The 24,890-nt window shown below is 46.7% G+C and overlaps 1 protein-coding gene across 1 annotated transcript in view; it reads right to left on the bottom strand.

The window, feature by feature from the left end:
* Nucleotides 1-15,775: 15,775 nt before the first annotated feature.
* The window catches only part of TRAPPC3L (trafficking protein particle complex subunit 3L), a 175,673-nt gene continuing 166,558 nt past the window's right edge, over nt 15,776-24,890 (bottom strand). Inside the window, exon 6 of the mRNA XM_075340034.1 lies at nt 15,776-17,534. Within this exon, the coding sequence (XP_075196149.1) occupies nt 17,415-17,534 (120 nt within the window). The 3' untranslated portion in view covers nt 15,776-17,414. The remainder of the gene's footprint in view (nt 17,535-24,890) is intronic.

Genomic DNA, 24,890 nt, shown 5'->3' with positions numbered 1-24,890 from the left:
TCTGTTGTTAAATTTTACTTACATACATTTTTTTCTAAAGTTTTTTTGGTAACACTATTTTCCATAACTTTATTGTGTAATATAAAAAAAAAATACGGCACTCAATTGCATGAAAAGAAAATCTCTTTAATTCTTGAAATCCCAACAACCAAAAGGTGTGCAAAATGAAGCATTATGTTCAATTGTAGATCTTTGTCAAACGCAACCTTCAAAAAAAGAACAGAACAATATGTGGAAAAGTAAATATATAGATGGAGTATGCTCATATATTCAAGATTCGGAATATATACAAATGATGCACAGGTAGGAGAAAAAAAGCAGTTCACAGGCAGACCCTGTCCCCAGCAATCAGAACAATCAGAACACTGCCAGGAGAAACACATGAAACACAATAACTGGATAATTGTTGGTGTAAAAATAATTATTCCTCATGAAGCAAGCACATTAGCACAGTATAGAGAAACTCATAGAAAACACATAGAAAAAGTCATAGAAAAAAAAATCATACAAAAGATCAAAGTCCCATAGAAGGCATAAGAGTGAATATGATCTATTCTGATAATCACATATGCGTAACCTACAATATAAAGCTATGTGCCCCCAGTTACGCTGTGTATTGCACTGCAGCGTAACTGCATACGTCCTGCGTCCCCAGCACAATCTATGAAGATTGTGCATAATCCATGCTCACATTGCATTTTAGAACGCAGCGATTTGCATGCTGACAAAGCGTTGCGTTCTAAAAAGCAACATGTCACTTCTTTTGTGCGCTCTGCATACAGCCCCCGCTCTCTCTATGGGAGGGGCTGCATCCAGAGCGCATAAAATCTGCTTTTCATCATGCAGTGTTTCTGCAGCGATTTGAAGCGCACATGTGCTGTTCAAATCGCTGCAGAAATTTCTGCAGGGACAGAACGCAACATGGGCACATAGCCTAAAGATAAAATAGATAAACTGGTTCTTACCAAGATTAGTGATCAGTGGGGGCACACAGAGATCAGCAGCTCTGTGGTACTGTGAGTATACCACTGTGGGGATGCCCTGTATGTGCTTACATGGAGCAGCCATTTGAAGTGTGGAGTCCGACATTATTTCTGGCCGCAGGGCCTGCATCAGATCTGCTGTCCGGATGTAATATATCTGTAGTTTTGCCAAACATGGTCATCCACAGCGACACCTCCGGTGTACAGGCTGGAAATGACGCTTCCCTGCCATCCACTGCGAATCATCCGGCCACCTCCAGCCCTGCAGCCGAAAATTATGTCAGACGTCACACTACAAATTTATTGCAATTACACAAGTTTTGTTATACATATGTTTATTTCCTTTGTGTGTTTTGCAACAACACAAAAAAAACTGAGAAAAAAAGGAAAATTGGACATAATTTCATACAAAATCCCCAAAATGTGCAGGACAAAATTGTTGGCACATTTACAAAATTGTGAGTAAACAACTTTGTTTCAAGCATGTGATGGTCATTAAACTCATTTATGGAAAGTAACAGGTGTGGGCAATATGAAGAATCACAGCTGCAACCAGATAAAAATGGAGAAACTTGCTCAATCTTTGTATTATGATGCTGTGTGTGCCACACTAAGCATGAGAAAAAGAAAAGATGAGACGAGAACTGTCTGAGAACTTAAGAACCAAAATTGATGAAAATATCAACAACTTGAAGGTTACAAGTTAATCCCCTGAGATCTTGATGTTCCTTTGTCCATGGTGTGCAGCATGATCAATGAATTTACAACCCATGACATGGATGACTGACAAAATTTGATGAAAGTTTGCCACACAGGATAGTCCAGATGGTGAATAAGCAGACTTAATCAAATTCAAAAGAAATTCAAGCTGTCCTGCATGCTCAGTGTGCATTAGTGTCACCATGAATTATCCGTCAACATTTGAATGAAATGAAATGCTACGGCAGGAGACCAAGGAGTACTCCACAGCTGACACAGATACAATTAAAGGTTAGTCTGCACTTTGCCAAAATGTATGTGAGGAAGCAAACATTTTTCTAGGACAATGTCTGTTGAAGAAATGAGACCAAGATAGAGATTTTTGGTTTACCGAAAACGGAATGAGGCCTATAAAGAAAAGAACACAGTATCTACAGTCAAATATGGTGAAGGTTCAAATATGTTTTGGGGTTGTTTTGCTGCCTCTGGTACTGGGAGCCTTGATTGTGTACAAGGTATAATGAAATCTGAAGATTATCAAAAGATTTTTTTTTTTTAACTTCGTTTTATTAACAATTTCAAACATGGTACAACTGACATTTGCCATATTAAAATAGCTCAGTACATAGATAGTAATATTTGAATATAACAATGAACGGTCATATAAAGTCCATAATATCTTTAGCACTTAAGATAGAACAATGTTATTATCCATACTTCTTATCATTTGCATATATATCTAATATTATATTGAGCATAAGAACAGCTCTAGCTATCAGCATGATCATATTTTGAAAACAAGATAGAAAGAGGAAGAAAAAAAGGAAGAAAGAAAGAACAACAACAGCCACATTGCATCATTATACCTCAATATACCGTTGGACAGTGTTTCATATCCCAACATCTAACGGGAACCACCATTATCCGCATAATCTCCCTCAAACCTCCGCAAATGTGTCTGGAGAAGAATTCCACAAACCCCAGATTTTGTTACATTTTCCCGGGCACCCCCTATTATAATATACCACCCGCTCATAGACTATGGTTGCATTGACTAATTTAACCCAGGACCGCACAGTTGGATTCGAATCTCCCATCCACCTCAGAGCTATTAATTTCCTAGCCAGAAACAATGCCTCTCTGAGAAATATTGTCATGTAATGATCCCAGGACTCTTCCTCCACCACCCCAAACAGGCATATCAAAGGGTCAAATACCATACTATGAAGAAAAAGACATGGATCGCACATCCCAAAAATACAATGATCTAAAGCCGCTAGGCAAAAAATTAAATAGAACATGAGGTTCTTTTGTTACCATTCTGATCAGATTGTATTAAGCCCACTGCCACGTCACGGCAAACCTCTTGAGTGGGTCCCTAACCTGACCTTTTTGTGCGGCACCGTGCACTGACCACCGCCGCAGCGACAAAGCGCCAGCAAGGCGGGCGACCTGGTGCCTCACAGCACCCATGCTGCAAGGCAAAGCCCCCAAGGCTCCAGGCCGCGCCGCCCCACTGACACCACACCACCACAACAGCAGCCACCACACAGCACCAGCACACAGTGAGAGGAGCTGTGCACTCACCTCCCACTGGCTCCCATATGTGAACTGGGAGCAAAAAGAAGGCTGACCCCTCTTGCAGTCTCCTGCTGATTAAAATCACCTGTGCCAAATGGGGAGAGTGCAGATCCAAGCAAAAAAAGAGGGGGATAGAATGATATAAATACCATACTATGAAGAAAAAGACATGGATCGCACATCCCAAAAATACAATGATCTAAAGCCGCTAGGCAAAAAATTAAATAGAACATGAGGTTCTTTTGTTACCATTCTGATCAGATTGTATTAAGCCCACTGCCACGTCACGGCAAACCTCTTGAGTGGGTCCCTAACCTGACCTTTTTGTGCGGCACCGTGCACTGACCACCGCCGCAGCGACAAAGCGCCAGCAAGGCGGGCGACCTGGTGCCTCACAGCACCCATGCTGCAAGGCAAAGCCCCCAAGGCTCCAGGCCGCGCCGCCCCACTGACACCACACCACCACAACAGCAGCCACCACACAGCACCAGCACACAGTGCTTGGATCTGCACTCTCCCCATTTGGCACAGGTGATTTTAATCAGCAGGAGACTGCAAGAGGGGTCAGCCTTCTTTTTGCTCCCAGTCCACATATGGGAGCCAGTGGGAGGTGAGTGTACAGCTCCTCTCACTGTGTGCTGGTGCTGTCTGGCTGCTGTTGTGGTGGTGTGGTGTCGGTGGGGCGGCGCGGCCTGGAGCCTTGGGGGCTTTGCCTTGCAGTATGGGTGCTGTGAGGCACCAGGTCGCCCGCCCTACTGGCGCTTTGTCGGTGCGGCGGTGGTCAGTGCACAGTGCCGCACAAAAAGGTCAGGTTAGGGACCCACTCAAGAGGTTTGCCGTGACGTGGCAGTGGGCTTAATACAATCTGATCAGAATGGTAACAAAAGAACCTCATGTTCTATTTAATTTTTTGCCTAGCGGCTTTAGATCATTGTATTTTTGGGATGTGCGATCCATGTCTTTTTCTTCATAGTATGGTATATATCATTCTATCCCCTTCTTTTTTTTGCTTGGATCTGCACTCTCCCCATTTGGCACAGGTGATTTTAATCAGCAGGAGACTGCAAGAGGGGTCAGCCTTCTTTTTGCTCCCAGTCCACATATGGGAGCCAGTGGGAGGTGAGCGTACAGCTCCTCTCACTGTGTGCTGGTGCTGTGTGGCTGCTGTTGTGGTGGTGTGGTGTCGGTGGGGCGGCGCGGCCTGGAGCCTTGGGGGCTTTGCCTTGCAGCATGGGTGCTGTGAGGCACCAGGTCGCCCGCCCTACTGGCGCTTTGTCGCTGCGGCGGTGGTCAGTGCACAGTGCCGCACAAAAAGGTCAGGTTAGGGACCCACTCAAGAGGTTTGCCGTGACGTGGCAGTGGGCTTAATACAATCTGATCAGAATGGTAACAAAAGAACCTCATGTTCTATTTAATTTTTTGCCTAGCGGCTTTAGATCATTGTATTTTTGGGATGTGCGATCCATGTCTTTTTCTTCATAGTATGGTATATATCATTCTATCCCCTTCTTTTTTTTGCTTGGATCTGCACTCTCCCCATTTGGCACAGGTGATTTTAATCAGCAGGAGACTGCAAGAGGGGTCAGCCTTCTTTTTGCTCCCAGTCCACATATGGGAGCCAGTGGGAGGTGAGTGTACAGCTCCTCTCACTGTGTGCTGGTGCTGTGTGGCTGCTGTTGTGGTGGTGTGGTGTCGGTGGGGCGGCGCGGCCTGGAGCCTTGGGGGCTTTGCCTTGCAGCATGGGTGCTGTGAGGCACCAGGTCGCCCGCCCTACTGGCGCTTTGTCGCTGCGGCGGTGGTCAGTGCACAGTGCCGCACAAAAAGGTCAGGTTAGGGACCCACTCAAGAGGTTTGCCGTGGCGTGGCAGTGGGCTTAATACAATCTGATCAGAATGGTAACAAAAGAACCTCATGTTCTATTTAATTTTTTGCCTAGCGGCTTTAGATCATTGTATTTTTGGGATGTGCGATCCATGTCTTTTTCTTCATAGTATGGTATATATCATTCTATCCCCTTCTTTTTTTTGCTTGGATCTGCACTCTCCCCATTTGGCACAGGTGATTTTAATCAGCAGGAGACTGCAAGAGGGGTCAGCCTTCTTTTTGCTCCCAGTCCACATATGGGAGCCAGTGGGAGGTGAGTGTACAGCTCCTCTCACTGTGTGCTGGTGCTGTGTGGCTGCTGTTGTGGTGGTGTGGTGTCGGTGGGGCGGCGCGGCCTGGAGCCTTGGGGGCTTTGCCTTGCAGCATGGGTGCTGTGAGGCACCAGGTCGCCCGCCCTACTGGCGCTTTGTCGCTGCGGCGGTGGTCAGTGCACAGTGCCGCACAAAAAGGTCAGGTTAGGGACCCACTCAAGAGGTTTGCCGTGACGTGGCAGTGGGCTTAATACAATCTGATCAGAATGGTAACAAAAGAACCTCATGTTCTATTTAATTTTTTGCCTAGCGGCTTTAGATCATTGTATTTTTGGGATGTGCGATCCATGTCTTTTTCTTCATAGTATGGTATATATCAATGGGTCAAACAAACAGGAATTGACACAATCGATGTCAGCAGAGATGTCACTCCCCGCCAGTACGAAGATATATTGGGACAGCTCCAAATCATATGTATGAAATTTGCCCCTGAGAGATGACACCTCGGGCACTCCGATGTACGAGAATGGCCCATACTAAATAATCGAGTTGGAGTAAGGTATGCCTGGTGGACAATGTAGCATTGAATCAACTTATTATCAACCGATGGGGATACCGCAGTCGGAGATTCCAATATCTTTTCCCTTTCCTCTCCCTGTAGAGAGGGAATTAGAGATTTCCATCTATCCTGGGCTGGCAAGGGGTCCGACTCCACCCCCACCGACAACAGGTAAGTATATATAGCTGAGATGAGGCCTCAAGGTCCTTGTGATTTTAGAATACCTATCATAGGAAGAGATAATATCAATTTCCTCACTCCAATTTTCTGTATGTGGGATTGAATCGGTGTGCGAATCTGCAGGTATCTAAAAAACTGTGATCTTGGAACATTATATTCCATCTGGACTTGTTCAAAGGACTTGAAGGTTGTGGTTCCCGGGAGATCACCTAATGCATTGACGCTGTGAGTGATTAGCAAAAGATTTTGGGTAGCAATGTAGTCAGCCAGTGTCAGAAGCTGGGATTGCGTCCTAGGTCATGGGTCTTCAAGCAGGACAATGACCCTAAACATACTTCAAGAACCATCTAGAAATGGAAGAAAACAAAGTGCTGGAGAGTTCTAAAGTGGCCATTAATGAGTCCAGATCTAAATCCCATTGAACATCTGTGGAGAGATCTTAAAATTGCGGTTGTGAGAAGGCACCCTTCAAATATGAGAAACCTGGAGCAGTTTTCAAAAAAGGTATCCAAAATTTCAGTTGAAAGGTGTAAGAAGCTTGCTGATGGTTATAGGAAGCAATTGACTGCACCTTATTATTCCAAAGGGTGTGCCACCAAATTTTAAGTTGAGGGTGCCAACAATTTTGTCTGGCCTATTTTTGGAGTTTTGTGTGAAATTATGTCCACTTTGCCTTTCTTTTTCTTTATTTTTTTTTATCTTGCTCCCATACTCACAAAGGAAATAATCATACGTATAACAAAACGTGTAATTCCAATAATTCCAATAATTTTCTGGGGAAATACTTCATTTTCCAGAAAAAATTCAAGGGTGGCAAAACTTTTAGACATGGCAGTATATACATAGTGTAGGTGTTTGAACTATTCTATCAATTTTAAAAAAAAGTCAGCGGAACAACACACTGTAAGCTTTTGTCGTTTACTGGGCAAACACTTCCTAAATACTAAAGTTCCTCAAATAAAATAAAATTAAAAAGCATACACTCATCTCCCACATCATGTCCTAGTGCTGGCGCCAATCAAGGACTTCTGTCATATAGAACAAATTTGACAGAACTGTGAATGTTGTAGTCCATTTTCTGCCACTGGTTGGCTGCAGCACTCATGTGACATAAGAATATCATGTTACCTGGAGGCATGCGTATATGTTTTTTTTGTTTGTTGTTTTCAATCTCTGTCACTTTAGCATTTAAGAAGACGATTTCCAATATTGGACAATGCCTTTATGCCTTTAATGATAGATCTTTTCTTTGTGTTTTTTAATTTGTAGCTCACAGACAAGTGAAGTTAAAGGGGTGGTCCAAAGGCTGAAAAAAATATCATCTAAATCGCTATGTACTTATTGCCCTAATTATAAACTAATTTCTATTATGGCTGCATTAAAAAAATTCTATAATTTCCTTACTACACTAGCTACTGTAAAAGCAAATAAAGAAATGCGAATATAGACTGAGTACCTTTACAGATTAAGTGTTTTATTGAAAAATCAATTAAAAAAAGAATAAAAAACAAGTGGGCAAGGTGTTATACAGCAAGTAACCAGTAGATGGCACCAAAGTACTTCCCTTATAATTTAGAAAAAATTATATACTATAGGTAGCTCAAGTGATTAGGAAGTTACAGAAAATAATTATATAATGGGTATACAGCACAAAAAGTGCTTCAAACAAGCCAAATATAAAAATATAATAATAATGGTAACTACAAGTAGATCTCAATAAATTAGAACATCATCAAAAGTTAATTTATTTCAGTAATTCAATACAAAAAGGGAAACACATATATTATATAGAGTGATTACAGACAGAGTGATCTATTTTAAGTGTTTATTTCTGCTAATGTTGATGATTATGGCTTACAGCCAATGAAAACCCAAAAGTCATTATCTCAGAAAATTAGAATATTATATAAGACCAACTGAAAATATGATTTTAAACTCAGAAATGTTGGCCTACTGTTGGTCAGTTGGCCTGCTGAAAAATATGAACAGTAAATGTACTGAATACTTGGTCGGGGCTCTTCTTGCATGAATTACTGTATCAATGTGTGAGGGCCAGGGAGGACTGGTAGGCCCAGGAGGTGAATCCACTGGACCGAGCACCCCACCTGGAGGGCAGGGTACACGGTAGCTGGAGCACTAACGTGGCAGGAACGGGTGCAGGTATCAGGAAGCAAAGACAGGACCAGGTCACTAAGGTCACAGCGTACTTTAAGGCAGTAATAGGAAACAGGAACAAAGACCTGAGCACTTAGCTCACAAGACAAGGCATAGAAACACAAGCGATGATCAGGCGCCGCCCACATGGAGAGGCCAGTCTAACAGGGTCATGGAGTTTCAGCCAGGGCAGACCCAGCAGGAGCTCAGGAGCCATCCTCGGGATGACATAGAAGGCGATGGTCTCCGTATGCGAAGTGCCAACCTGGAGGTTCACGGGCTCGGTGGTAAACCGGACAGGTTCGTAGAGCGGTTTGCCGTCCACTGAGGCGAACCAGAGAGGCTTCTTCAGCGGGGTGACAGAGACCTGGTATTTGTCTACCGTGGCTTGGTGAATAAAGTTGCCTGCTGCCCCGGAATCGATGTGGGCCTCAGCTGAAAACCGGGTCCCCTCTGTCGTCACCCGGACAGTCTGTTTAACTGGAACCAAAGTGATTTCGGTGGCAAGGGTGGCGGTTCCCACCATCCCTTGGACCTGGGGTCTACCAGGTTTCTCAGGGCATGTTCGAAGCATGTGACCCGTCTCCACAATAGAAGCACAGGCCACGGGCGAGCCATTCTGCACGGCGTTGCTTTGCTTGGGTCAGACGGTCCACTTGCATGGGTTCTGGTGACGATTCGCGGAAAGGCAGGGACGAGGGTGCGGTAGGTTTCTGTGGGGGCAAGGCGTGGCAAGGTGGTCGCTTCTCCCGGACTATCTCTTTGGTACGCTCCCGAAAACGGAGGTCAATCCGAGTGGCCAGGGAAATCAAAGCGTCCAAGGTTCGTGGAACGTCACGGCCGGCTAGTTCGTCTTTGATGCGGCCAGAGAGACCTTCCCAAAAGGCCGCCGTCAAGGCCTCATTGTTCCAGCCCTGCTCAGAGGCGAGCGTGCGGAACTGGATGGCGTATTGGCCGACGGTCAGGGTCCCTTGGCGTAGCCGGAGAAGCGAAGAGATCACTGCGGTAGTTCGTCCGGGCTCATCGAAGGTACTTCGGAAAGCTTGCAGGAACTCCTGGATGTCGGTGATCATCGGGTCCTCATTTTCCCACAGTGGGTTAATCCAGGCCAGGGCTTCACCTTCCAGGTGTGACATCAGGAACGCCACCTTGGCCTGGTCTGAGGCAAACAAGTGCGGGAGCAACTGGAAGTGCAGGGAGCACTGGTTCAGGAAACCGCGGCAGGACTTGGGATCCCCTGCATAGCGAGGCGGAGCAGCAAGGCGAAGTTGCGAGGCTGTAGAGGAACCTGGTTCAGACCTGGAGACTGGTTGCTGCGTGGACGAGGCGGCGGTCTGCAGCGTATACAACCGGTGGTCCACGGACGTCATGAACTTCAGCATCCGGTTCAGGGTTCCACGCTGTTGCGCCAGCTCCTGGCGCAGCTCAGCCAGCTGTGATTTCTGTGCCTCAGCGGGATCCATGGCCTGTGCTCCAGCGGGATCCATGGCCTGATCATACTGTGAGGGCCAGTGAGGACTGGTAGGCCCAGGAGGTGAATCCACTTGACCGAGCACCCCACCTGGAGGGCAGGGTACACGGTAGCTGGAGCACTAACGTGGCAGGAAAGGGTGCAGGTATCAGGAAGCAAAGACAGGACCAGGTCACTAAGGTCAAAGCGCACTTTAAGGCAGTAATAGGAAACAGGAACAAAGACCTGAGCACTTAGCTCACAAGACAAGGCATAGAAACACAAGCGATGATCAGGCGCCGCCCACATGGAGAGGCCAGTCTTATATACTCAGCACAGCCTCAGGTAATTTCCTGTTGCAGCAGTGCTGGGGCTATAAGACCAGGTGAGTGGGCGCGGCCCGGTCCTATACAGAACATTAATCAGAATCAGACTCCTGAGACCAGGAACAGGACTCAGGGGAGCATGAGCGGGAATGGCAGGCGTGACCGGTGGACGCATGGACTGGACCAGTGAGGAAGGAGCGGTGGTACGCTGGCGAGGCTGGATCAGTGGGTACAGAGCGGTGGCGTGACGCAGGTGTGACTGGCTCAGTGGTTACGGAGCGGTGCCTGGATGGTGAGACCGGCTCAGTAGGTAAGGAGCACTGCTGGGATACCGGGAGCGTGACACAATGTAGCGTGGCATGGAGGCGATCAGCCTGTGGCACTGCTGAGGTGTTATGGAAGCCCAGGTTGCTTTGATAGCAGCCTTCAGCTCGTCTGCATTGTTGGGTCCGGTGTCTCTCATCGTCCTCTTAAGAATACCCTATAGATTCTCTATGGAATCTAGGTCAGGCGAGTTTGTTGGCCAATCAAGCACAGTGATAATGTGATTATTAAACCAGGTATTGGTACTTTTGGCAGTGTGTGCAAGTGGCAAGTACTGCTGGAAAATAAAATTTCCATCTCCAAAAAGCTTGTCGGCAGAGAGAAGTGTGACACCCCTTCGGCTTCAGGCGCCACAGGATACTGCGCCTCTCCCAAGGTGCAGTATTCATCTCGGATACGGAGGAAGTCGTCACCGGTAACCACCACTAACACACTCATCCAACACATAGACATGGAAGCTCTTCCACTAGGACTGGACTAGGGTAGGTGCTGGGGTGGCCATCATGAGGTATGGTACCTCTTGTCCATTAGTTCAGGAAACCGGGAGGCATTGCACCAACAAGGTAGTTAGGAGCCATCACTCACAAACAGTGAGAAGTCAGCTCCGGACACAGCAAGCGTCAGAACGCAATCAAGGGACTTAGGAACAAGCAACGACGTGGAGAGTTTGAAGCCCGTGGTCTGGAGCAGGAGGCTCGAGCCAGGTTTTAGGAAAGAAGGGGGATCCCAGGGTTCGCGGGGAGTGCGGAAGGCACCCATGACCCGTTTCACGGCCCAGGAACTGGGGTGGAGGTAAACTATCAAAAGGTGATGCACAGAAGGAAACACTGGCCTCGAAGTATCCGGGATCGGCTGAAGCCCATCACAGCGTAGCCCGGTACTCCAATGGCGGTGTGCTTTCAGTGAGTAAAAGGAACTTGAACTGCATCCTCTGTGTCGTCTAGTCCCATCATCGCACCCTTGTGCCGTAGGTGACTACAGTCATCCCTCCTGGGGCCTGAGCTCTGCATGTGAAGAGCTGTACCATCTGAGCTGCGTTATCATCCACCACAGACCAGAGAAGAAGTCCCGCAGCGGCGGCTAATATTGGCCGTACATCACAGGTGGCGTCACGAACAACTACTCCCATCATCCCCATCCCCATCTTTAATGACACTGCCAGGGTCACGGAACTGGGCAAGGCCACCGCGGTGACCCAGAAGAAGAATCCGGTAACGAGTAGCTCCCGACCCCGTGGGCGCCTCAGAAGCATGAGTGCTCTAAAATTTCTGAGTAGATAGCTGCGCTGGCTTTGGTCTTGATAAAACACAGTGGACTTACACCAGCAGATTTCATGGCTCCCCAAGCCATCACTGATTGTGGAAACTTCACAATAGACCTCAAGCAGCTTGGATTGTGGCCTCTCCATTCTTCCTCCAGACTCTGGTACCTTGATTTCCAAATAAAATGCAAAATTTACTTTAATCTGAAAACAACACCTTTAACTACTGAGCAACAGTCCAGTTCTTTTTTTTGCCCAGGTAAGGGGATTTAGAAGTTTGTGACGCCACTCACGGTGTGTGGTAAAGTGGAGTACCACCATTGCTGTTTGGAGCGCCCGGTGGCGGTGGTATGGCAGCAAGGTGTTTGACCCCTCCGTGGGTAGGGGGTTTTTTGCCCTGGGACCCGGTGGTGGTAGGCAAGGGGTGCTGTTGGGGAAGGAAAGGGTTTCTGTGTACTCACTTAGTCCAAGAATGCTGACACGGACAGCTTGTAAACCAGAATTCTGAGCACCGCTGCAGCAAGGAGGGAGCATGCTTGGATCCGTGCCCTTGGTGTTGCTTGTTAGCCTGTGACCTTTTCCGTGGCACCTTCTTCACTATTTGGACCCTGTAGTGTGGAACTAGTCGGGTCCCACTCACCCGTATGGCTAACGGAGTGAGCTTGCTCTCAGGGTTCACGCTTGGGATTTTCTGGACTGCGTTTTGGGAAAGTCCTATCCCCTCGTTGCGCTAGTACCCCGATTTTGGAGCGGGTGAGGGATGAATCTTGAAGACTTCACCCCCGTCGGGTAAATTACCAGGATGCTTGAAGCTACTTCCCGGTCTAGGGTTCACGTAACCCGTCGTGCCCTAGCCCCTGCCCGGAGATGGCTCGAGGCCGCCGGCTGCCCTCCTCAGCAGATCCGTGCCCCTTGACATGATCCCCTGTGACCGAGGTTCCAGCTCCTACCAGGCCCAGACCAATGTCTGCCACCTAGTAGTCTCAAGGAGCCCTGCTCCCAAAACGGTGACCTCTCACTTTGAGAGTCACCACCCCACACTCCTCTCCTCTTCACTTCACTTTCTCCTACCCTCTCGGCTCCTCACACTTCTCACTCTCCCCTACCAAACCCCCCAAGTGGGCGGCCCTATTCCCTTCAGGCCCCCCAATGGTGTGTCTGGTGGGTGTGGTGCAAAGTGTTCCTAGGGTTTTGACTGGCTCTGTTCTTAGCAACACCAACTGACAGGGATCCGTAACCAAGGAGGATGTGGATACTGGGCAAAAGGGCAAGTTGAACAATACCCTGTGACGACCTGATAGGCAAGGGCGTCACAGATGGCTAGCGCTGCATCAAGTGACCTCTCCTCTTCTCCACCTCAACTTCACACACAGTATAGTCCTCAGAGGTGGCACCTCAATTACTCTTTTTTTCCCCCCACATCACAACTCTCCAACTGCCCAACCGACTGTGTAGAACCACAGATGAGTGAAACTGTAGATATTTTCACACATTTTATTTTATGTGCATCAGAGGTCTGTTCAAAAGATTCTCAGACTGAAGAGAAGAAAGCCTCTGCACCAATGCCCAATATTTTTGTCAGCTGGACCCAGGGTTAGATGAAGTAGGGTCTGAGCAGAGCCAAGACCATCGTCACCAAACATTAAGCCCCGGGGGAGGAGATGATGATGATGAGACAGATACCTCAGGCGCACGTGTACTGTATTGTGATGTCAGGGTAGGAAGAGGAAGACTGTTACTGTCAGGGTGATGAGTGAAACGACAGAGACCATGACGTTGAGGTTGGATATCCCACTTGATGTGAACCTAGACACATTCAGCTGAGTAGCTCAGCAGAGGAGGTGGAGAAGGACTGCTACAGAAACACGTAGTGTTGAAACCACGACAAGCATATCATCTTCAGCCACAAATCTGACTGTGTCCAGTAGCGGTCACGAGTCTGCAGTTAGCAGGAAGGGTTGCCTAGCCTGGGTATTTTTTGAAATTGTAAAGATTGCCCTAACTTGATAGCTGTCAGCTTTGTAAGCAACAACTCAGTAAAGGGAAAAATTCCACAAATTTGACTACTACTTACAAGAACTGGCACATGCTCTACCAACATACATTACTCTGGCAATCTTACTGCACTAAAACGCAGCCTAGTGGGTTTCCCCAACCAATGGCCACCCCATCCACTGCGTCAAAGCCAAAAGTGTTCTCACACAGGTCTCTGGCCACAGAATCTTCACTTGTTTACCCTCTACAGTCAGGGTGAGAACTCTTCAGCTACGTAAGTGGACCTGCCTGGTGTTCTTGACTGCTGTCAGACACTGAGAACACCCTATCTTTCTCATTCCACAATAATATCTCTGCCTACACCTCCCTCTCAGTCCATCATTTTGTAGTGTACACCCTACTCCACCGTCTCTCAGCACAGCAGCCAGCCCTCAGTCCTGTGGTTGTGATCATCTATTTATTTCCTCCTACACATGCCTAAGCTAAGAGCAAGAACTTCACCATATCTAAACTGTTGGACACAGAAATGCTGCCTTTCTGCCTGGTGGATACAGACGGTTTCTGAAAGCTGATTGCCACGGCAATCCCCCAGTACCAGTTGTCCATTCACCATTACTTCTCTAATAAATCTATGTCTGCGCTCCACCGGCAAGTCGCAGACAACATCATCCGTTCCTTGAAAAACTCTGTTTCTGACAGGGTGCATTACACTACTGACAGCTGGGTGAGCAAGCACGGCCAGGGACATTACATCTTGCTTACTGGGCACTGGGTGACTGGTGGCTAAAGGGAAAGGGCAAGGGGCTGCTCCACAAGTCTTGGAATCCCAAAGGCTTGCGGGATAAACCTCTGTATCTACCAGTTTCCCTTTGCTTCTTGTTAAATCTTGTTAATCGTACACGGGGGCGGGCTGTCTGGTGTCCGTTATCCTGCCTCCTGCTGCTTGACGCCATCCCCCATCGCTCAATTTCATACTTCAGGACGTTGCCCAGTGCCCCCGAGGTCTAGCGCATGCGCCGTGCCACTCTAGCGGGACTGCACTGTGCACAGTGTGACCGCTGGTGACGTGTTGCACAGGCGTGAGATTATGGGCGGCGCTGTGATTTTCATCAGCAAGTACCCGCCCATGATCTCGTGCCCGCGCTTTCCCCTCTGCCTCCACCGTTCTGCGCAAGCGCTGGCCAGATGAATCCACGTCACCTCTTACCAAGATGGGAAAGAGGTGACGTGGGCGGGTACTTGCTGATTCAATCTGATTAACAAGATTTGCATAGGAAAAGGTACCACTTTATAAAGTATTTATTTTGGTCTAAAAGGGGGCACAATAACAATAGGAACCTTGCTAGAATGCAGCCCAGGAGCTGCAGAAGGGGAATCTTTTGGGTTTAGTGCAAAATTTCTGCTGACAGGTTCCCTTTAATTTATGAAATATCTTATGCATTTCTATGATCTTATACTGCCTTCTTACAACTTTAATCATTTTTTTCTTACATTATATAAGTGTGTAATTTATTTGAGCACTAATTGTGTTGTATGCTTATAGATTAAATTACGAGTGTGTAATTTATTTGAGCACTAATTGTGTTGTATGCTTATGGATTAAATTACTAGTGTGTTATTTATTTGAGCACTAATTGTGTTGTATGCTTATGGATTAAATTACTTTGCACATCAGTTTTTTTTTCTATTATTTATAGGCATAGCTATACTCTGCTACCATCTAGTGGAAGAACACAGCAAATATCTTGTGAAATTTGGCATTATTTTTACCAATATTTAGTTTGGTGATATTTTATTTAAGTATAGTCCAGGGTTGTCTAGTTTATTCTGTCAGTATCTCCTTGTATTTTATTTAAAAATTTTAACTAATAAAATGTACTATTTGTTCAAATTAAAGTTTTTCACTTCCTTTTTTAGGAGTGTAATACCAGCCCCTAGCTATCTGATTTACCTTGGTTGGTTATCAAGAATAGGGCGGAGCCTACGCTTTTTTTTAACAATTATTTCTATACATAGTTTTAAAAAAAGTGGCTTGGGATCCCCTCTATTTTTAATAATCAGCCAAGGTAATGCTGACAATATTTATAAAGAAATCCCGGCACATATGAGAAAAATATCCAACAAGGAATGGTGATGAAAATTATATTTATTTATTCGTTTTTTATTAACGTTTCGGCTGTTTGCCTTCATCAAAAAACTATTTGATATAAAGGAAGAAAAAGTTTTTTCACATATAGAGGACATCAATGAACATCCTTAATATGGAGATAAGGGAGATAAAGGAAACTCCAATAAGTGAAGGACGTTTAAGGTAATGCTGACAGCTGAGGACTGAACCCCCCGAGCTGCCTGCTTTATTTGCTCTGGTTATCAAAAATAGGTGAGAGCCCACGTCTTTTGTTATTTATTCCCTATCCCTATTTATTTTCAGGGTAATTGTCCCACTCTTACCCCCCTTTTGCTTCCTTTTCAGCTTCCTAGCCCTTACTATGACAATGTTACAGCACACAAGTTTATGATGCTATTGACTCATTTGGATTTCGGTGGTCCAGGGTCAAATCCGGGGCCCGGACTGAACTTTTAAATAATGTCTGGCCTGACGGATCCAAATTTCTATGAGTTCACTAATCCTTAGGTGTGATCTCTGCTGGTCTAACTGTGTCCTCTTCATGGTATTTAAGAACACAGCAGTGGGGCCCCAATCAAGTAAATTAAGCCAGTTGCAATTTTCATTACCACCAAGTAGTTGGGAGCAGTGCTCTATAGAGAAAACCTATATAGGGAGGCAGTGCTACACCAGCACTGCATCACTATTCATTCCTAAGCCTGCTTTACACGTTGCAATTTCGCATACAATATCGTATGCGATTTGCAACGCCCCCATCGTATGTGTGGCACGTTCAATTTGTTGAACGTGCCGCACAATCGAGTAACCCCTGTCACACTAACTTACCCGTCCATAAGACCTCGATGTGGGCGGCGAACGTCCACTTCCTGGAGTGGGAGGGACGTTCGGCGTCACATCGACATCACGTGGCAGCCGGCCAATAGAACAATAGAAGCGGAGGGGCGGAGCTGAGCGGGACGTAAACATCCCGCCCACCTCCTTCCTTCCGCATTGTGGGCCGGGAGCCACAGGACGTAGGTAAGATCTGTTCATCGTTCCCGGGGTGTCACACACTGCGATGTGTGCTACCCCGGGTACGATGAACAATCTAACGTGCAATTCTAGAGAAAGGTACAATGAGTATGCGATGAACGTTTTAACGTTCAATCGCAATCGCACGTACCTGTCACACACTGCAATGTCCCTTACAATGCCGGATATGCGTCACTTACGACGTGACCACGCCAACACATTGTAAGATACATTGCAGTGTGTAAAGCGGGCTTTAGGATCAGTGGAAGTCCCATAGGTAGGAGCACACCAATAATAAAGCGATAAAACCTACAGAACCAATGTTGTACATTTTACTCTGGTTATAAACTCTTTTTCATGGTTTGATAGTGTGATACAAACAGAATGCTTTACTATGATTATAAACTATAAATTATAAACAAAATTCTATTAAAGATTGAGTGTTTTTATAATTCTCTTTTATAACACCATCATTTTATGTTGTTGTTAAGGTACACAAGACTTATAATACCTTTATAATGGCAACCATGTTCTTTTCAAATAATATTAAAATAATTACTTTTTATTCCTATATATTTAGCAATGCAGATGAGTGACCTGTGTCTTCAGGCAATTGAAAAAATTTAGTTCATTTATTTTTCTTTGCTTTCCTTTCATCAGTCTTTTTAAGAAATGTTATTCCTATTTCCGTGACGTCATCTCCCTTGAGTCTGTCTTGCACAAATGTAACGTCAGCCGGTAGATGGATCTGGAAAAGAAGAGATTTCATTTGATTTTCATTCGTTTACTATTCGGTAACAACATAAAAGAATAATTATACCACACTGTATCAGACATGGTCACTGATAGCACGGTTTCAAACGTACAATTCATTTAAAGTGATTTCCAATCTTGAACTTTGAAACTTTTGAAGAACAGAAAGAGGGACAAATTAGGCGTTACGTCAGTACTCTGTAGCAAATTTTGACCACACTTCTAGTCACATCCCAAACCACACCCATTTGGCAGTGAGGAACATTCAGCAGATGTCCCAGACTGTTCATTCATAGTGGTATCAGCAAAAACTTTCTCATCTTTATCTATATCTTTATCTTCATCTATATGATGTATAGCTTTTTTGTGTCTGTAAGGCCGTGTTCATGTGACGCCCTGGACTAGCCAGGTAGTCACAGATAGGGCCCCACATTACACCAGTCCCTAACTAGGTAACACCAGCCAACCACATTAAACCCTAGTCACCTCCCTCAGGGCTGGATGGACACACCAGGGGGCAGAGCCAGGCGGTTGGCACGCCCACCGAGGAGTTCAGAGAGCCTGAGGCAGGAAAAAGAAAACAGTTTAGTCTGAGATTAGTTTTGGAGGTGAAGTAGAGTGGAAGTAGGCCTGTGTGAGAAGCTTGTGACAGACTGACAGGTGCCAGGGTTGGAGCCCGGGCACCTTTGGCTAGGAGGCATACGGAGGCCTCTGCCTGCAGGAGCCGGGAAGATGGCTCGGTGGAACCGTGGTGGACCGGGACAGGGTAGTGGCCCGCCGGAACCCACCCGGGGAACCGACTCGGAAACCGGAGCACAAGAGGGGGTACTCAGACCCTGAAACGAGGTCTAGAAACTACTGGACTGAGTTAATTAACTGATTGGGTGGGAAAGGACCTAAAGTCCAGATTGCAAAGTCCCTCATAGAAGACAACAGCCCAACGAGGGGAATAGAAAGCCACCGCCAACGCTCAGAGATCCCACAGGCCAACGCCTGCGGGCAAACGGGCTCATCTGACATCCACAAGCCGGGGAGCGGACTCCTGATGCTGCACTCGCAGGCAGCGCAACAATTCAAACAGGTGCAGGAGAAAGGCAGTGACCACCCACCGGGTGGGGGATCCCGACTGCAGCCGGCTGTGGGCACCAACCACCATCATCTTGTTTTACCAGAGACTCAAGTGTTTCATTCTAATAGTGAGTACACCAGTGCCCTCTGGCCGCCCATCTCCCTGCTCCGCCAATGCACCCCCAACAGGTCCCGGGGCCACCATCCCTGCACACGGAGGGGTTAACAACTTGCTGCATACCATTTCCCCCGGGTGCCCCGTAACTGCAGTGGTGGTGTCCACCTTCACCACATCCCGTGGGTGGCCTTCACGAACTTAAAACACGGCTCCGGCTGTACACCTATGTCCCAAAACCGATAACCCCCCTTTTAGATCGGAGTGACCGCAGGGGCCCCCGGGTCCGGAGACGCTCGAGCCACCCACCAGCAAGCCCGGATCCGAGCGGCTCGGTTGCAGCCGAGCACGGGGCGGCACATTCATACATTGCATAAATACTGTGTATTGTTTTCTACCATCTATGATACTGGAATCTTCCTTCTTACCTTTGTTCCCCTAGGCCTCCTGATGATCCGATGACAGGCGGGGAAATGCGTCGAGGTCATGCGTACTGCATCAGCTTGAGGGAAGTACCTTTATTTTGATTATCTATATCAACATGCTGCGAGCTTATTGTGGCAACAGATGTTAAAGCATGTGTACCTAATTCCCTATTTTCTAAGGCATTGATCTTAAATATGGTTTACAGTGGATTATTATAATTTCTGTCAGATGTGATACTATTAGGTACATTATCAATTATTGATTGGTAGGGCTTTCTAGGGAGAGTGAGGGATAGCCGGGGGCGCCCAGCGAAGTTAGGGTGTCATACCCTCCGTTGATAGGCAGAGTCAGATACAGTGACATATTAGGGTCACTGGAGTGTAGGTGTGTATGTTGTATTATTAATTTTCACACTATTATGACATCTGTCTATATGCATTACAGACTCGGCTACCCCTGATCTATATGACCTCCCCATTATTTATTGATTATTTTTTGAGTTTTTGGGTTTATTCACTTGAGCGATTTTAATATCTAATATATAAAGCTGAATGTGTGTATGTATGTGTGTATGTCCGGGATTGGCATCTGCACAGTCACAGCTACAGCCACAAAATTTTGCACTCACACGTCTGGACCCCGAGAATGTCATAGGCTATGTTGTGAGGCAAAATTTTAACCCCGTGCGTTCCAATTTACCAATCAATTTTGCCCCTATCTCCATAATGGGGAAAAAGTGAAATGAAAAATGTATCCGCACCGTCGCATTTACAATCACGAAATTTTGCACAGACACCTTATGTGACCCAGGGAACGTTGTAGACTATGTTTTGACAGGAAAACGTTACCCCCGCACTTTACAGTTACTCTCCAAAAAACATGGCTCCATTAAAGTAAATGGAGCCTGGAACTACAGGTTATTAGTAGGAGCTGTGATTGGTTGCTATAGGAACAAAAGACATTCGTAGTATAAGAAGCTTATATGTGAGGTAATAAGATGTCGGTAGGGAGACGGATAGAGAGAAACAGACAGAGACAGACAGAGAGACAGACAGGGAAAGAGGCAGAGAGACAGAGACAGACAGGGAAAGAGAAAGACAGAGACAAACGGTGAAAGAGACAGACAGAGACAGACGGTGAAAGAAACAGACAGAGACAGACGGTGAAAGAGACAGACAGAGACAGACGGGGAAAGAGACAGACAGAGACTGACCTGGAAAGAGACTGATCTGGAAGGAGACAGACCTGGAAAGAGACAGACCTGGAAAGAGACAGACCTGGAAAGAGACAGAACTGGAAAGAGACAGAACTGGAAAGAGACAGACCTGGAAAGAAACAGACCTGGAAAGAGACAGATGGGGAAAGAGACATGCAGACAGGGATAGAGACAGGCAGACAGGGAAGGAGGAGACAACAAGAGAGACAGACAAAGATAGATGGGGAAAGACAGACCTTGATAGAGACAGATGGGGAAAGAGACAGAGAAATAGAGACAGACAAGGAAAGAGACAGACAGACAGGCAGACAGAGAAAGAGACAGACATGAAAAGACAGACAAAGAGACGGGGGAGACAGACGGGGAAAGAGACAGACCTGGGAAAGAGACAGACCTAGAAAGAGACAGATGGGGAAAGAAACAGAGCGATAGAGACAGACAAAAAAAGAGACAGACAGAGACAGGTAGACGGGGAAAGAGACAGACAGGGAAAGAGACAGAAGAGGAAAGAGACAGACGGGGAAAGAGACAGACCTGGAAAGAGACAGACCTGGAAAGATACAGATGGAGCACATTACTTGGCCAATTTAGTTAAATCTGTGTGGAATATTTGTGGTGTTGAAATATATGTTGTGAAATGCTTCTATTAGCTTAGTTTTTGCCTTTTAATAATTACATTTCTATCTATTTGTTTTGTGTTTTTTGTGTGCAGAATACATTTTTGTTAATACATTTTATTTTGTGAACAACAGTTATTAACCCGGGCAAAGCCGGGTAGTACAGCTAGTTATTAATAAAAATGATTTTTAGAGGGATTTGTATTGTTCACTTGTAAATTTTCTCCAGGTGTCCACATCAAACTACACAATAACAATCTTCTCATTCCAGACAGTCCTCAGACAGCTCCTATGTCTTCACCATTGTGATATAGGAACAGGGCCTACCATGGGGCTTTTTAAAACTCTGAAGTCATCATTCATTGACTAATTCATGTCACATGTCACATAGGCACCAACAATCTCTCACAGGTAAGGGTGTTTAAACACATCTGGCATTTCGCTGTCATGTGACTGGAGCATGTGACCGGAGGTTGCCGTGATGCCATTGTATAGTATTGAACTGTACTAGAGTGTGCTGGATCCGGCAATCCGGCGAAATGCCGGATATGTGAAACCACCCTAATTCTCATTTATGATTTACCACAACTGTCAAAATGTGTTTCCATACTAATGTAATGGGTGCCAATAGCACTGTCACAGCAGCTTTAGGTTTTTCTATTGTTCCCTCCCATTGCTTTTTGTTTTAAATTGTTGTTTATCATTTGCTCTTTTGTATTTAACACGAGTGCTGTAGACAGAAAAGCTGTTTCCCTTGATTCATTTTTTCAGGAGATACTCCCCATTATGTACTTAAACGTTATGGGTGCCAATAATGATGAGCAGGACTATACAGTACTAATTTCGGTAATATTGGGCTTGTATAGTGTGTTTTAGTGATAGCAACAGTGGTATACTGTAATTACTATACCTTTCACATGTAAAGCGCCATGGAATTAATGGCGCTATAATAATAAATAATAATAATAATTACGGTAGATATGTATACATATTCTTTTAAGTGGCATGGAAGTTGTATAGCGAGACACATACTTTGGGGCTGGGGCCCCTTATCTTTTAGGGCTCTAGCAATGCCCCTGAAAAGGACAACCCTAGATTGGTGATAGATAATCTTTAAATCACCACTTTATCGTTTTGTTTTTTTTATTTTAGTGATGGAGTGGTGCTTTAAATATGTCCCCTGCCCCATGTCTTATACTCATCTGCTGTCATTATTATCTTTTTCCAGTGTTGCTACTGTCAGTCTTCAGCGATTTTTTTACTTGCCGGCAGCTTCAGTATTTCATGGAGCGTGCTGGAGGTCACAAACTAGGGTAACTCTGTGAGAGCCTAGTTTTGGCCTCGTTCTGGCTCTCATAGAGTTGCCTTAAGCGCTTGTGATGTAATATCTGCACAGTCAGAAGTTCTGGATACCAGTTTGTGCTGTAGGCCCGTAGCGGTGCCGAAAAACAATGAAATTGCTGGAGGGTACCTATAATAATGCAGTGAACTTACATTTAAAGCTCCACTCCAGTGCTGAAAAATGAAATGCTTATGCTTGATTATATATACAGTGTTAAGCAACTTTGAGTAAACCAGCTGTGACTTTTATTAGCCTCCACAAAGGCACTAATGCGTCTTTTCTCCTGTGGAGGTGCTGTAAGGGATTTGAACACTAGACTTTCACAGATTACAGTGGATTATTGTAGGCACCAGCAATGGGACCCACTATGATCATCCTATTTTGAGGGTACCATCATGACAAAAAGGAATGGTCAACAGCTGACAATTACTGTAAATGAAACAATGATTCAGAGCCTGACTTCATGGTTGCAGTCAGGTATGCTGTCTTGGTAACTTGGAAACTACTGTGTGAGGGAAAGATAGAAAAAGCTAAATTGTAACATTGCTTCAGGTGCCATCTCGTGGAAGAATACATTACATATGTTGCAATTTTTTTAAATGCAACCAGTCAGCAACACATTATAATGTGTTTGATTTTGATGTCATGCCGTAGCACCTAACTGTGACAATATAGCATATTTAGCATGTCATGTTAAAGGGAACCTGTTACCAGATTTGACCCCTCTATGCTGCGGCCACCACCACTGTGCCCTTATATACAGCATTCCAGAATGCTGTATATAAGAGTCCAGGCTGCACTGTATGGTGTAAAAATCACTTTTATAATACTCACCTAGAGGGTGGTCTGGTCCAATGGGTGTCGCTGCGCTCTAGTCTCTAGTGGATGACGGCTCTACATCATCCACACTGGCTAACATTGCGGTCCTGCGCAGGCGTTCTTTGATGTGCCCTGCTGAGGGAAGATCAAAGTACTGAAATGTACAGGTGCGAGAAAAGGTCAGAGACCGCCCGCGCATGCGCACTACAATAATTTGATCTGCTCTGCTCAGGGCACATCAAAGTGCGCCTGCGCAGCACCTCAATATCGGCCAGTGTGAATGACGTAGGATGCGTAATGCACTTGGGCGTCAGAATAAGGAGGATGGAAGCGCCGGATCAGAGAGCAGTGACATTATAAAAGTGTTTTTTACGTTCCACACAGCAGCCTGAACTCTTATATACGGTATTCTGGAATGCTGTATATAAGAGCTCAGTACTGGTGGTCTCAGCTTATAGACGTCAAATCTGGTGTTAGTGTGGCGCCCTGGACAAGCCAGGGGCCACAGAGAACAACACCCGCACACCCCACACTCCCAGCAGGCACACCGAAGTCAAACACAAAACCCTTGTTGCCTTCCTCCAGGGGCTGATGTCCACACCAGGGGGTGGAGCCAGGCGGTTGGTCTCCGCCCACCGAGGAGTTCACAGTCCTGGAGGCAGGAAGAGAGTTGGATTAGTTGTGGAGGAGCAAGTGTGAGGAGTCAAGTAGCAGTCGAGCAGTCTGAAGTGAGTCCGGGTGTGTGGCCCGGACAGAGCAGCAAGGTTGGCAGACGGTGGTGACCGTCTGCAGGAGTGACCGATTGGAGTCTACCGTAAGGACCGTGGACGGGCGGTGGCCCGGTGGTACCGGACCGGTACACAAAGAGAAGTCAGCACCATCTGGCAGGGGCTTACGGACCCCGGCAAGGCTAGGAGTCGCCGTGAATTTGCAGAATTCGTTAGTGAAGGGAACCTCCTGGGTTTCCAAACAGCCAAGTCCCGACAGAAGGCAACAGTCCAACCAAGTGAGGGAGACACCGCCACCGCCAAGGCAACTGTTTCTCAGGGCCAGCGCCTGCGGGCAAAAGGGGCTCCTCCGGCCTATATCCAAGCCGGGGAGCGGGTTACCGGTGGGAACCCATTGGAACCATCTACCGTACGTAGGTGCAGGGAAAGGCAGTCATCACCAACCTGCTGGGAGAAACAACACCGCAGCCACCTGTGGGACCCATCCATCCAGCCGCTTGTTTTACCGAGAACTGTGTCCTCGTCATTGGCTGAGTGAGTACCATCGTGCCGTGTGGCACAGTGCTGCCCCCGCGACCCTGCACCTCACCAGGCCCTGTAGCCCGCCTGCCATTCATCCCTACCCCGTCACCGGGCCCCGGGACAACCAACCCCCTGCCCACGGAGGGGAGAAATAACAACCAAACTGCTCCCTGTCACCGCTCCCGGGATCCCCGTCCGTCCCGGCTGCCGTGACCCCGCCACTAGGCCCGCTACCACCGCAACCGGTAGCGATAACCAGCATGTCCGCCCAGGCGGACCGACCTGTAGCCGGAGCCCGTAGCCGACCGGAGGTGCTACCGTGGAAAGCCCCGAAACCTGAACCGGAGGCATCCCCTGAGAGATTCCCCGAGCCGGAGCCGATAGAACGCGCCGGGAAAAAGGCCCAGCAGAGGAAAGCCCCTGTGCCCATCCCCCACACCTCGGCTGAGGTTGCGCCGGGTTGTCGCTGCAAGGAGGCGTCCAAGGCCAAGTCACCGC

The sequence above is a fragment of the Anomaloglossus baeobatrachus genome, chromosome 3, assembly GCF_048569485.1.
Source record: "Anomaloglossus baeobatrachus isolate aAnoBae1 chromosome 3, aAnoBae1.hap1, whole genome shotgun sequence".
Taxonomy (NCBI): Eukaryota; Metazoa; Chordata; class Amphibia; order Anura; family Aromobatidae; genus Anomaloglossus; species Anomaloglossus baeobatrachus.
Note: the sequence above shows the minus strand (reverse complement) of the source record. Positions and strands in the feature narration are given on the sequence as shown.